At 47.2% G+C, this 14,872-nt stretch overlaps 1 protein-coding gene across 1 annotated transcript in view; it reads left to right on the plus strand.

Moving 5' to 3' along the window:
* LOC143275047 (potassium channel subfamily K member 18-like) overlaps positions 1 to 14,668 on the plus strand; it is a 21,663-nt gene extending 6,995 nt beyond the window's left edge. Inside the window, exons 2-5 of the mRNA XM_076579110.1 lie at positions 364 to 614; positions 3,954 to 4,164; positions 13,316 to 13,554; positions 14,035 to 14,668. Of these exons, the coding sequence (XP_076435225.1) occupies positions 364 to 614; positions 3,954 to 4,164; positions 13,316 to 13,554; positions 14,035 to 14,652 (1,319 nt within the window). The 3' untranslated portion in view covers positions 14,653 to 14,668. The remainder of the gene's footprint in view (positions 1 to 363; positions 615 to 3,953; positions 4,165 to 13,315; positions 13,555 to 14,034) is intronic.
* The last annotated feature ends 204 nt before the right edge of the window (positions 14,669 to 14,872 follow it).

Consider the following 14,872-nt stretch of genomic DNA (forward strand, 5'->3'; position numbering starts at 1 on the left):
AACAACAACAACAACAACAAAACAACAACAACAACATGAATGATGACAGAACCACAACCCCCCCGAACTTGGCCACGCCTGAAAGAACGGACATCGAGATGACGAAGTTTGATCCCCCCTCCTCCTCCTCCTTCTCCCCCCTTTCATCAAAGGACGACGACGACGACGATGGTTCAAGCATGCCTGTGGTGCTGTGTCCTTCCCCGAACAACCACAACTACTCTGACTTCCCACCACCACCTCCCACCACCACCACCACCACCACCACAACTGCCGCTAACCCCGACCTCCACCCACCCCTTCCTCCTCCTACCAGCCACCACAACAGCTCCTCCAAAGCGGGGAACTCGCTCCATGGAGCAGGAGGAGGAGGAGGGAGGGTGGAGGGAGGACGGACGAAGTTCCGCCTGTCCCGGAAGCAGAAGGTGGCGATGAAGAGGCACGTCAAGTCCGTCAGCAAGCGCTTCCTCATGTTCCTCGTGTCGCACGTGGGCCTGACGTGCCTGGTGGTGGCCTACTCCATCATGGGCGGCTTCATCTTCCAGGCCCTGGAGGCATCCAACGAGGTGAAGGGCATCACGCACATCCACCAGATCCGGGAGCGACACGTGTTGGTAAGTTTATAAAATTAAAAATAAAAAAATAAAAAAAATAAAAAACAACCCGCGAGCAAGCTTCTCCGTTGTATGAGGACCAGACGGGTCAGTCAGTGGGTGTGGGTAGGTGGGTGTGAAAGATAAAGAGACAGAGACAGAGACAGAGAGACAGAGAGATACAGAGAGAGAGAGAGAGAGTTGTTGTTGTGTGTGTGTGTGTGTGTGTGTGAGTGTGTGTGTGTGTGTGTTCGTTCTTTTGTTTAGCGTCTTTTCACTATCAGTGATATTAGACGTTAAAAAAAAAAATAAAATAAAAATAAAGGGGTGGGGTGGGGTGGGGTGGGGGCATGGGGTATAACTAACATGCTATTACATTTAACAGTAACAATTCAATAATAATAATTTAAATAATCAGAAACCATTAACACAATTCTGAAGTGCATTAAAGGAATGTAGAAATAGGGCTATGAACTAATGCCTGTGAAAGTTCGACCATAAGAACCTCGTCGGAAATAACTTTACAAAAATCATCTGCAGAATTATTATTCTCTTTGAAATACTTGGGCAAGAAGGTACGTAACTGCTGGCAGGGAAACAAACAATGATGCAAACTGAACTGCTTACCACAGATGCATGTAACATTTTTACTATACTTTATCTTCAGCGCATCAAGTTTTATACGGAAGAAAGTAGAGGTTATTAATCTTGTATAGCAAGCTGATGGATTCGGTATCTTTTCTTTAATAATATTATCGGGGAATAATGTTCCTTTATGGTTTAAAAACTTCAACTTCCATCGGTTATGAAATCGACCCCATGCTGATTTTTCTAACAAAGTGTATGCCTCTTTTACGGAGAGACGGACATGTATTTTTGTCGATTTTTCTGAATCTTGCGCTCCTCTTTTAGCTGCTTTATCAACAATTTCATTGCCAAGAATGCCCACATGAGAAGGCACCCAACAAAAACTGACCTCAGTCCCTTTAATCCTTAAACAATGTACCAAATGATTTGCCTCAATAACTAAGTCAGGTCTTGTTTTAAGGCTGAATAGTTCTAGAGCATAAAGTACTGATTTGGAATCAACAAAGAATGCTATTTTCGAGAAAACTATTTGATGGCTCACTAAGTAGTTCAGAGCTTGTATAATAGCAATTAGCTCAGCTGTGAATATGGAAAGGTGTTTTCCAATAAAGTAAGATTTTTCAACTTTAAAGGCAGGAATATAGAAAGCCGCACCAGCGTTTTTGTCATCAAGAACAGATCCATCTGTAAATACATGGAGATGATTCTGATATTTTTCTGTTATATGAATTCTGGCAGTACTTGTCGTGATATTGATGTTTTCTTCCTTTTTTGTTTCAGAATAAGTGATATCAAAATCCGCTTTCAACATTTCCCAAAAAGGAACAGGAGAATGATGTGGTTTTGCAGCTAACTCTTTCATGTTAACTTCAGATTCTTTTAACAGATTTGAAATGTAAGTTGCAACTGTTTCTTGTGATGAGATGGCTTTAGCTCTTTTAGGAAAATCAATGTCTGATCTTACTGTCAGTTCATCAGCAATGAAATTTTTTGTCATTGAAGTGTACCTCACAGCGAATTTTGCTGTTGCTAACTCACGATGTTCATTTAAGGGAAGAATTCCGGCTGTTTTGTATGTTTCCTGATTGGATGCATGAGAGGGCACTCCGAGGGCAATTTTGATAGCCTTACAGTCTACACTTTGAATCTTTTGTAATAGATATTTAGGTGCACTGAAAAATATTTCTTGTGCATAGGTTATCTTAGATCTTACAAGGGCCATGGCAAGATGAATCAATGTTTTTGTATCCATTCCCCAGGGTAAGCGGCTTATAATTTTCATAAAATTGATACTTTTCCTTGCCTTTGTTAAGATGTAATCAAAGTGAATGTTCCATGTCAGCTTTGAAGTAAGATAAACGCCTAAAAACTTCACTACCTGTTTATAATCAATGACGTCACCAAGTAATTTAAAAATGGGTGTGCTAGATGGGTTACCACCTGAATTAAACAACATCATACATGTTTTTTCAGTCGACAAAGCTAGACCATTTTCAAACATATAGTTACCAATGTTATCGAGATCAGACTGATACAAACGACGTATATAATTCTGTGCTCTTTGTGGGGTTGACTTTTTTAGATTGACACCCATCCACATACATATATCATCAGCATACTGTACTAAAACTACACGATTTGACAATGCCTTTGGTAGATCCTGAATAAGAATATTAAAGAGAATAGGGGCTATAACTGAGCCCTGTGGAATTCCCATGTCAAGTTTATGTGGCAAAGAATAATGTGTTCCCACCCTTGCTTGAATAATTCTATTAGATAAAAAACTTTTAATATACTCATAGAGATTACCAGATATTCCAACTGATTTCAGTTTGAATAAAAGACGTTTGTGCCAAACCTGATCGTAGGCTTTTTTTTACGTCAAAAAACGTTGCGAGGACACTTTTTCTGCGGGCAAACTGATGTTTTATTTGAGTTGTAATCTTTACTAGGTGTTCGACCGTTGATCTTCCTTTTCTAAATCCAGCCTGGTTCACTGGAATGATATTGTATTTTTCGCAGTAAGTTATAATTCTAAACAGGACTATTTTTTCCATCAATTTACAGACATGCGAGGTCAAAGCAATAGGCCTGTAACTATTTTTATTACGTTTAGGTTTTCCTGTTTTTAAAACCGGTACAACTATTGATGTTTTCCATATCTGTGGTACAGTTCCAGATGTCCAACATTTCTGATATATTTTGTGTAGGAAAACGATACAATTTTTTGGGATGTGTTTTAGCATCACATTCGATAGTGCATCGATTCCAACTGAACTTTTTTTATTGCCAAGGGAAGCTATAGCGGTTTGTAACTCCTCATACATATAAACGTACATGAGCTCCAACACACACACACACACACACACACACACACACACACTGTGTGTGTGTGTGTGTGTGTGTGTGTGTGTGCGCGCGAGCGCGCGTGCGCGCATGCACTGTCTGTTGTGCAGGCATCTAATTATTTCTGATTGTTTTTTTGTCTCTGTGTGCATGAGGACTGGAGGCACTGTGAACACACAGCATAAGCATAGATACTTTGTCCACCGCCTCAAAAAACCAATTCACGTTTAGACCAATTTTATTCCTTCTTTCTGTCATTACATTTCTTTCCTTCATTCATTCGAACAGATAATGTGGCACGTGACGCTGTGAACACAACAACCTGAGCGTGGAAATTCGTACGCGCCCTTATTATAATTTATAGATGATGTCATTCCTTCCTCCCTTCCTTCATTTCTTCTTTCTTTCGTTCTTTCATTCACACAGAGACTGTGGAACGTGACGGTTGAGCTGAACATCTTGGACCCCGTGCAGTGGCAAGAGAAAGCCAGCAAGGTGCTGGAGGCCTTCCAGATGGAGATCTATCAGGCCGTGAAGGACAAGCGCTGGGATGGCACCGACAACGTCATCAACGAGGAACTACAGTGGACCTTCGCCGGATCCCTGTTGTACTCCGTAACCGTCATCACCACTATTGGTCAGTCGATAGGATAAGCTGTTTTGAGCTGAGGCAGGTGCAGGGAAATTTGTGGTGTGTGTGTGTGTGTGTGTGTGTGTGTGTGTGTGTGTGTGTGTGTGTGTGTGTGTGTGTTGGAGCTCATGTACGTTTATATGTATTTGACTGTGCTTTCATATCTGTGAAACTGCGTTTTGGGGGCATATCTGTTATGCATGTGTGGGTGTATGTGTGAATGTGTGTCTTCATGTTTTATATTTATTTGCTTATTTATCATCATTGTTGTCTTATTTATTTAATTATTTATTTAGTATTATTATTATTATTTTATCATTATTTTCATTACTATCTTTTTTTTATATCATAATTATTATTTATTTATTTATGTATGTACGCTTATCTATATATATATATATTTTTTTTTTTCTCAAGGCCTGACTAAGCGCGTTGGGTTACGCTGCTGGTCAGGCATCTGCTTGGCAGATGTGGTGTAGCGTATATGGATTTGTCCGAACGCAGTGACGCCTCCTTGAGCTACTGAAACTGAAACTGAGGCAGGTGATGGATGATAGGAGGAAATGGGAGATATGTCTTGTGTGTGGTTTTTTTCCCCCTTTGTCTTGAAGAGTGATAATTTTGGAGTGCAAAAACCATACGTTTTATTATGGATTATTCCAGAGCCTAAGTCTTTTGAGCTGATTATTCTAGAAACATAAAACCATCGATATTCTTATGTAGGTTATTCCAAAACTATCAGAACCTTTTATGTTGAGTGTTCTTTAACCACTTGTTTGGAAAAAAAAACAAACAACTATATGATTAGCAAGCTTGTTTTGGCTTGCTTTACAAAACACTACATCTCTGGCTGCTTTATCTGACGGAGAATAATGTATTTTAGCTCAGGGGCAGCCTGTGCGGTCGACAAGGCAACACATAATGTGAAATCAAATGGTTATGTGCCTTTCGTGACAGATTTATAGTTTGCTAACAGAAGCAGACGAAGAACAACAATAACCTTGCTGGGTTTTTCTACTTTTGACGAGGCAAGAAATGAGAGCAGTATCACTTCAGCTAAAACTCAAACAAACATCTGGAGCTTAAAACAAATAGCCTGTTACACCATAATCAGGTTTCAAATATGCTTTTACAGTCATTTGAGCGCTGATAGTACACACAGTTGGGTTATCGTTCCTTTTTGTAAAATCTTCTGTATCTTTCTGGAATGACAAATATTGTTTATGAACGAAAATCTCACTGATGTCCAAGCACTTAAGTTTGCCTTTTATTCTATTTCGAGTTAATTATACTTCAGCGGAATTTGAATTCCAACATACCTTGATATTGCTTGTTTCCCCATGGGTCAGCGTTTGCTAGATTTGATTAAAAAAATCAATATTCATCTCCCTCCGAGGTAAAAGTCGTACCATTTACTCAACTGGAAATGGTATAATGATCCACGTGCCTTCAGAATGTTTCCTTTCATCTTGCCTGGAGATATATGACTCGTTCCAGAACAGAGCTCTTTCAGTCCCCGAAACCATTGAGAAACTGCAGCACTGATGCGGCCAGTGTATGTTTTGACAACTCGTTGTGAGGTCGTGGGAGTGACGAGGGTGGAGGAGGAGGAAGGAGGAAGGGCGGAGAGGGACGGGGGGGGGGAAAGAGGGGAGGGAGAACCGCATATATGAATGATTTCACTTCAGGTTGGCAGAGCATCGCATATGTAGGGCTTCCCTTGATGGTTCGGCTTGTTACCCTCCACCACCACTGCTTGACCACGTCCTCCCCCCCTCTCCCTGCCGGGTCCCACCAGGCCCATCTGTACGACTCAACACTCCCCCCTCTCCCTTCCGGGTCCCACCAAGCCCATCTGTACGACTCAACACTCCCCACTCTCCCTTCCGGGTCCCACCAAGCCCATCTGTACGACTCAACACTCCCCACTCTCCCTTCCGGGTCCCACCAAGCCCATCTGTACGACTCAACACTCCCCCCTCTCCCTTCCTTCCGGGTCCCACCAAGCCCATCTGTACGACTCAACACTCCCCCCTCTCCCTTCCGGGTCCCACTAAACCCATCTGTACGACTCAACACTCCCCATCTCCCTTCCTTCTGGGTCCCACCAAGCCCATCTATAGACTCAACACTCCCCCCTCTCCCTTCCGGGTCCCACTAAACCCATTTATACGACTCAACACTCCCCCCCCCTCTCCCTTCCGGGTCCCACCAAGCCCATCTGTACGACTCAACACTCCCCACTCTCACTTCCTTCCGGGTCCCACAAAGCCCATCTGTACGACTCAACACTCCCCACTCTCCCTTCCGGTTCCCACCAGGCCCATCTGTACGACTCAACACTCCCCCCCTTCTCCCTCCCTTCCGGGTCCCACAAAGCCCATCTGTACGACTCAACACTCCCCCCTCTCCCTTCCTGGTCCCACCAAGCCCATCTGTACGGCTCAACACTCCCCACTCTCCCTTCCTTCCGGGTCCCACCAAGCCCATCTGTACGACTCAACACTCCCCCCCTCTCCCTTCCGGGTCCCACCAAGCCCATCTGTACGACTCAACACTCCCCCCCTCTCCCTTCCGGGTCCCGCCAAGCCCATCTGTACGACTCAACACTCCCCCCCCCTCTCCCTTCCGGATCCCACCAAGCCCATCTATACGACTCAACACTCCCCACTCTCCCTTCTGGGTCCCACCAAGCCCATCTGTACGACTCAACACTCCCCACTCTCCCTTCCGGGTCCCACCAAGCCCATCTGTACGACTCAACACTCCCCCCTCTCCCTTCCTTCCGGGTCCCACCAAGCCCATCTGTACGACTCAACACTCCCCCCTCTCCCTTCCGGGTCCCACCAAGCCCATCTTATAGACAACACTCCCCCTTCTCCCTCCCTTCCGGGTCCCACCAAGCCCATCTGTACGACTCAACACTCCCCACTCTCCCTTCCTTCCGGGTCCCACAAAGCCCATCTGTACGACTCAACACTCCCCCCTCTCCCTTCCGGGTCCCACCAAGCCCATCTGTACGACTCAACACTCCCCCCTCTCCCTTCCGGGTCCCACCAAGCCCATCTGTACGACTCAACACTCCCCCCCTCTCCCTTCCTTCCGGGTCCCACCAAGCCCATCTGTACGACTCAACACTCCCCCCTCTCCCTTCCTTCCGGGTCCCACCAAGCTCATCTGTACGACTCAACACTCCCCACTCTCCCTTCCGGGTCCCACCAAGCCCATCTGTACGACTCAACACTCCCCACTCTCCCTTCTGGGTCCCACCAAGCCCATCTGTACGACTCAACAATCCCCCCTCTCCCTTCCGGGTCCCACCAAGCCCATCTGTACGACTCAACACTCCCCCTTCTCCCTTCCGGGTCCCACCAAGCCCATCTGTACGACTCAACACTCCCCCCCCTCTCCCTTCCGGGTACCACCAAGCCCATCTATACGACTCAACACTCCCCCCTCTCCCTTCCTTCCGGGTCCCACCAAGCCCATCTGTACGACTCAACACTCCCCCCTCTCCCTTCCGGGTCCCACCAAGCCCATCTTATAGACAACACTCCCCCTTCTCCCTCCCTTCCGGGTCCCACAAAGCCCATCTGTACGACTCAACACTCCCCCCTCTCCCTTCCGGGTCCCACCAAGCCCATCTGTACGACTCAACACTCCCCACTCTCCCTTCCGGGTCCCACAAAGCCCATCTGTACGACTCAACACTCCCCCCTCTCCCTTCCGGGTCCCACTAAGCCCATCTGTACGACTCAACACTCTCCCCCTCTCCCTTCCTTCCGGGTCCCACCAAGCCCATCTGTACGACTCAACACTCCCCACTCTCCCTTCCGGGTCCCACAAAGCCCATCTGTACGACTCAACACTCCCTCCTCGACGTCTCTTTATCACCCCCCCCCCTCCCCACCCAACTCCCTCCCCACCCCACTCCCAGCTCCCCCCCCCCCCCACTCGCCTTTTCTGTCATCCCCCTCCTCACTCCTCCCCAACCTCTCCCTCACCCACCTATGGCTGCTCAAGTCCATCAGATGCCAATGGAACTGATGTTGCACGTGTTGTTGTTGTTGTTTTTTTTCTTTGTTTCTGTATCTGTCTGTCTGTATGTCTATGACTCTCTCTGCCTGCCTGTATGTCTAACATATTGTTCGTCTTTATCATCGGCATAGAGATGAGGATACTATCTTCACCTACTGTTCGTCTTTATCATCAGCATAGAGATGAGGATACTATCTTCACTTACTGTTCGTCTTTATCATCGGCATGTAGAGGAGGATACTCTCTTCACTTACTGTTATTCTTTGTCATTGGCATGGAGAGGAGGATACTATCTTCACCTACTGTTCGTCTTTATCATCGGATGTAGAGGATACTGTCTTCACTTACTGTTAGTCTTTATCATCGGCATGGAGAGGAGGATATTATCTTCTGTGTTCACCTACTGTTCGTCTTTATCGTAGATATGGAAAGGAAGGTATTCATCTTCTCGCAATAGCCGGATGGTTAAAGCGTTTGACTTCCAATCTGAGGGTTCCGTGTTCGAATATCGGTAACGGCGCCTTGTGAGTGAGATTTTTTCCGATCTTCCAGGTCAACATGTGCAGACCTGATAGTGCCCGAGCCCCCTTCGTGTGTATACGCACGCAGAAGAGCAAATACGCACGTTAAAGATCCTGTAATCTATGTCAGCGTTCGGTGGGTTATACCAAGCATGTTCAACCCCGAAAATGGAGTATGGCTGTGCCCACATGGGGGAGAGGGGAAGGGGTGGAGGGGGTTTGCGGGGTGTAGGGGGGGGGGATAAACAAAATGGTCATACACGTAAAATGTTACATGCCTGTCTGAGTATGTATGGCGTGCATGAATGAAATTTGATTGAATGACACAGGAAACGAATGATGAGCGCCCGATAGCAGCTGTCGGTCGGCTCTTACCAGGTAGGCAGCCTGTTGTGCAAATGACCCCGTGTTTGTAAAGCGCTTAGAGCTTGGTCTTCGACCGAGGATAGGTGCTATATAAGGATCCATATCAGCATATCATAGGTACCCACTGTTCGTCACGATCATTAATTTGAGGGACGGATCCATCTCTCCCCTAGTTCCCATTGCACGTCTTTATCACGGACGGGAAGGGATACTATCTCTCTCTTCACACACTATCCACCTTTGTGGAAGTCCCGAAGACTAAGACTGTCATCAGTGCTTGGGGTTTTCTCTTGTACGCACTGTACGCTTGGTTGTGTTGAAATGATTGTTTTCGGGTGTTTTTTTTTTCGTTCTTTTCTTTTTTCCTGTTTTATTTATACGGTTGGTCTTTTTTTTTCTCTTTCAGTCATTCTCTGTCTTTTCTTTTTTTCCTCTTTCTTTCTGTCATACGGTCTGTCTATCAGCACGTCTTCTCTATCTCCCTTCTCCACCCCCACCCCCCCCTCTCTCTCTCTCTTTAATGCGCACCAGTCTTGATACAGTTAAGCCACTACTGAAAATGTCAAGCTGGCCACGTGCTTAACTTCTGTGGAAGCTATGACATTCTCTATGTCGTCATCGATATTTGAAGTTCTGACTTCAAACAATTTAACGCCATAGACATTCTCCATGTCGTCATCGATATTTGAAGTTCTGACTTCAAACAATTTAACGCCATATGTAAAAAAATGTCGGCTACATTCAAAAGTTCTTGCAAATTTGCCTCTTTGTCCAGATTACACTTTGAAAGTATGAAATGTATTCGTATTTGTAACGATCGCTTCAGAGTGGCATGTATTAAAAAACAACAACAACAAAAAAACAACAACAAAAAACAAAAAAAAACTCTCTCTCTCTCTGTGTCTCTCTGTCTCTGTCTCTCTCTCAACATCTCTTTTTTTTTAAATTTCATATTATACTTTTCTTTTTCTACTTGAGATACTCACAATATTTATCCTAGAATGCGCGGAAATATAGCAATAAAGGTAAAAACAATTACGCTAGTAACAATGACAAAGACTTTGGTTTTATTCAAATTGCCGCTTGAGTGTTACCGCCCTTGGTATGTAAAAAAAAAAGAGAGAAAAAAAAAAGAGAGAGAACCTAAGCATTTATCAAAGGCAAAAAGTTGTTTCTTGTACTCCCTGGGGGTATTGAAACGTTACAGACATACATTTCTTACATATATCACACAAACGATAAGAGTGGTGTCAAAAGAACAAAGAAAAAAATACAAACCAAAAAGCCCATTCACGCAAACAATACACGTTAATAATTAATCGGTCCTCAGCCATTAACAACAGACATAACGTTACCGACATGAACTGCATGGTTCGTTCTGGGCTACGCTTTATTGACCCCTCTCCCACCCCCCTTTGTAACTGAACGAAATCAAACGCGGGGAAGTTCTACTTATTAACAACTCCTCCCCCCCCCCCCCTCCAACCTCACCGTGACATTTCATTACGATGGAAAGAGAAAGGATAAAATCCCGCTAGGTGGGGATCAGTTTTCACCAATGGAAGGGAGGATAATGGGTAAAATCCCGCTAGGTGGGGACCAGTTTTCACCAGTTGAAGGGAAGAGAAAGGGTAAAATCCCGCTAGGTGGGGATCAGTTTTCACCAGTTGAAGGGAAGAGAAAGGGTAAAATCCCGCCAGGTGGGGACCAGTTTTCACCAGTTGAAGGGAAGAGGAAGAGAAAGGGTAAAATCCCGCTAGGTGGGGATCAGTTTTCACCAGTTGAAGGGAAGAGAAAGGTTAAAAATCCCGCTAGGTGGGGACCAGTTTTCACCAGTTGAAGGGGGGATAATGGGTGAAATCCCGCTAGGTGGGGATCAGTTTTCACCAGTTGCAGAGAAGAGAAAAGGTAAAATCCCGCTAGGTGGGGATCAGTTTTCACCAGTTGAAGTTGTTCCCCGGGGGTCACCCCAATCTAGTATGCATAGGCCGCGGGATTAGTTCACCTGGGCTAGCCAGATTAATTTTGACTTGGGGGGGGAAGACCAAAAGGAGGGGTATTAAGAAGATGCTACACCGGCCTTGTCGATACGTGATGAAGATCATGTCACGGATCCGATTTCTGTATTTTTTTTTTTTTGTCAGAAGGGATAAATACCTGAATAATATTTGTATTTGTATTTCTTTTTATCACAACAGATTTCTCAGTGTGAAATTCGGGCTGCTCTCCCCAGGGAGAGCGCGTCGCTACACTACAGCGCCACCCTTTTTTTTTTTTTTCTTTTTTTTTTCCTGCATGCAGTTTTATTTGTTTTTCCTATCGATGTGGATTTTTCTACAGAATTTTGCCAGGAACAACCCTTTTGTTGCCGTGGGTTCTTTTACGTGCGCTAAGTGCATGCTGCACACGGGACCTCGGTTTATCGTCTCATCCGAATGACTAGCGTCCAGACCACCACTCAATGTCTAGTGGAGGGGGAGAAAATATCGGCGGCTGAACCGTGATTCGAACCAGCGCGCTCTGATTCTCTCGCTTCCTAGACGGACGCGTTACCTCTAGGCCATCACTCCACAATATGATTACACGACACACAGAAATGGCGGAGGGGGAGGCTGTCAAAACTGGACAACTGTGTCGATAAAGGAAGAATGTCTTTCAGTGCAAATTGTCTTGAAATAACACACCAAACAACCGCAAGTTCTTATCCGAAACAAACAAAGAAACACCGACAGACGCTGACCAGCAGAATAGAAAAATATATCCCCATATCAGTTCCTGCCACATTTATCTTTACAAGAGATTCGGACGGCTTCCACACTGAGAAGTCATCTTTTTCCAAAATGCTGCAAAGAATATACACTTATTATCGATTACCCAATCATCCTGATACCTGAATGCCGTAAATCGACTGCATGATTATTCTCGTAGACGTCCAATCTTTGGATTGTTATTATTCTGTCAGATTGTCAATGCTGTTGTGGTTATAGTTATTACGAGATCACCATGTGTGCGAGACTCGCAAGAGATTGCCTGACGTGCCGGCGTCACTGTTAGTTGATCGAACAGACCCCATCTGGTTTGCCCCATGGTTGATTATTGTTGCTGTCTGTGTCGTGTCTGTATGCATGTATGCATGGAGTGGAAAAGTGGCGTAGTGGTGACGCATCAGCGTAGGGAAAGTGGCGTAGTGGTGACGCATCAGCGTAGGAAAAGTGGCGTAGTGGTGACGCATCAGCCTAAAAAAAAAAAAAAAAGTGGCGTAGTGGTGACGCATCAGCCTAGGAAAAGTGGCGTAGTGGTGACGCATCAGCGTAGGGAAAGTGGCGTAGTGGTGACGCATCAGCGTAGGGAAAGTGGCGTAGTGGTGACGCATCAGCATAGGAAAAGTGGCGTAGTGGTGACGCATCAGCGTAGGGAAAGTGGATTAGTGGTGACACATCAGCCTAGGAAATGTGGCGTAGTGGTGACGCATCAGCCTAGGAAAGGTAGCGTAGTGGTGACGCATCAGCCTAGGAAAAGTGGCGTAGTGGTGACACATCAGCCTGGGAAAAGTGGCGTAGTGGTGATACATCAGCCTTGGAAAAGTGGCGTAGTGGTGACGCATCAGCCTAAGAAAAGTGGCGTAGTGGTGACGCAGCAGCCTAGGGAAGGTGGCGTAGTGGTGACGCATCAGCCTAGGAAAAGTGGCGTAGTGGTGACGCATCAGCCTAGGAAAAGTGGCGTAGTGGTGACGCATCAGCCTAGGAAAGGTGGCGTAGTGGTGACGCATCTGCCTAGGAAAGGTGGCGTAGTGGTGACGCATCTGCCTAGGAAGCCAGAGATTTTGAACCAACAGGATCGAATCCCACACTAGGCAGTATTTTTTGTCACCCTTCACTAGGCCTTGAGTGATGGCCCGGACGCTAGTCATTCGGATGATGAGACGATAAACCGAGATCCCGTGTGTTGTGTGCATATTGTGACGTAAAAACAGAAACCACGACAACAAAAGCGTTGTCCTCTGGCAAAACTCAACAGAAATAAGCACTCTGATAGGGCGCGGCTACCTGATACTCAGAACGGTGATGATGCTGATGATGGTGATGGTCATGATGGTAGTTATGATGATGATGTTGATGACAACGACGACTACGACGACGATGATGATGATGGTGTTGATGCCAACGACGACGACAATGACGATGACAGGGTACTGTTTATCTATTCTTTTATTTTCCCTTCTATTTCTGCAGGGTACGGGCACCTGACGCCGAAGACGATGTGGGGCCGGGTGGTGACTATGGTCTACGCCCTGGTGGGGATCCCCATGACGCTACTGTGCCTCACCAACATCGGATGCTTCATGGCCAACTGCTTCCGCCTCCTCTGGAAGCAGATCGTCTGTCAGCCCTGCCGGAACCGCCTCAGGCGTCGCTCCGCGGCCCTGGCCGCCAGGAGGAAGGCCGCCGCCGCCATCTACATCTCCAGCTTGGCCCGCCACAAACGGGGCGACGGGGGGATGGAGGAGGGGGAGGGAGAGCGGCGGGCAGGAGGAGGGAGCGGGGGGACATCCGGGGTAGAGGTGGAGATGGGGGAGACTCCTCCCCAGGGTATCATCGGTGCCAGGCCTGGCGATGGTGATGACAGCGCTATGGCGAGCCACTACTATTACTACTCCGAGTCTCCTGCGGCGGTTCACGACGGGACGGCGTTGTTGGGTAATGGCGGAGGGGGAGGAGGAGAAGGAGGGGGGAGGATGAGAGCAGTGGTGCGTCGTCTTCCGATGACGTCAGGGGAGGAGGCGACGGGAGGGCGGCGGTGTTTGGTGGGGGTGGAGGGCCTGGCAACATCCGTGTCCGGCAGCGAACCTCCTCCTTTTCCTCCTCCTTTTCCTCCTCCTCCTCCTCCGCACCAGCAGCCCTTGATGACGACGATGATGATACGGGACTCGCCCTCTTCCTCCTCCTCTCAGACACCCCTAGCGCGACGTCCCGCCGGCGAGCACTCTCCCCCCGAGTACTGTCCCGACAGTCCCCGAGGACACCACCCCGCCAAGTCCCCGGAAGGACCACCCCCCGACTCTACGAAGGATGCGTCCGAGTTGCTCGTGCTGACCGAGTCCCTGAAAGAGCGCCCGGATGGAGAGGGTGGTCCGGTAGTGGAAGGGGGCGGCGATGGTGGCGGTGGCGGGTGGGTTGAAATCACCGCCGGAGGAGGTCAGGTTGACGAACCCTGGGAGGTGGACGACAGGAAGAAGGTGGTGCGCGTGCCCATCGTGGTGTGTCTGGTGATGGTGGCGGCCTACATCGTGCTGGGCGCCGTGCTTTTCTCGCTGTGGGAGCGCTGGAACTACTTCGACAGCTCTTACTTCTGCTTCATCACGCTCTCCACCATCGGCTTCGGGGACATCGTGCCGGGCTACGAGCACAACACGTGGGACAACCAGGCCAAGCGCGTATCCTGCACGCTCTACCTGCTCTTCGGACTGGCCCTCGTTGCCATGTGCTTTGACCTCATCCAGACGGAATGCCGCGAGATCTTCAGAGACCTGGCCAAAGCCTTTGGCTTCACGGAAGACGACTCGGAATAACGCTTGCCTAGGGATGGGGTTTGTTCATCTTGATTCCAACCAATGGATGTACCCAAGTGTACAAGGAAAGACTGCTTCTTCTGTCCTCTGATGATGGGCTTCGTAGGAGCAATTCTTTTTTTTTTTTTTTTACAATCGTCTCTAGATTTCAGTCGTTCACGCTAACTACTCACATAGTGTAAAGCTGATTCACAAATGAAAGTTTTGCAGACGCGTATTA

The sequence above is a fragment of the Babylonia areolata genome, chromosome 29 (assembly GCF_041734735.1).
Source record: "Babylonia areolata isolate BAREFJ2019XMU chromosome 29, ASM4173473v1, whole genome shotgun sequence".
NCBI lineage: Eukaryota > Metazoa > Mollusca > Gastropoda > Neogastropoda > Buccinidae > Babylonia > Babylonia areolata.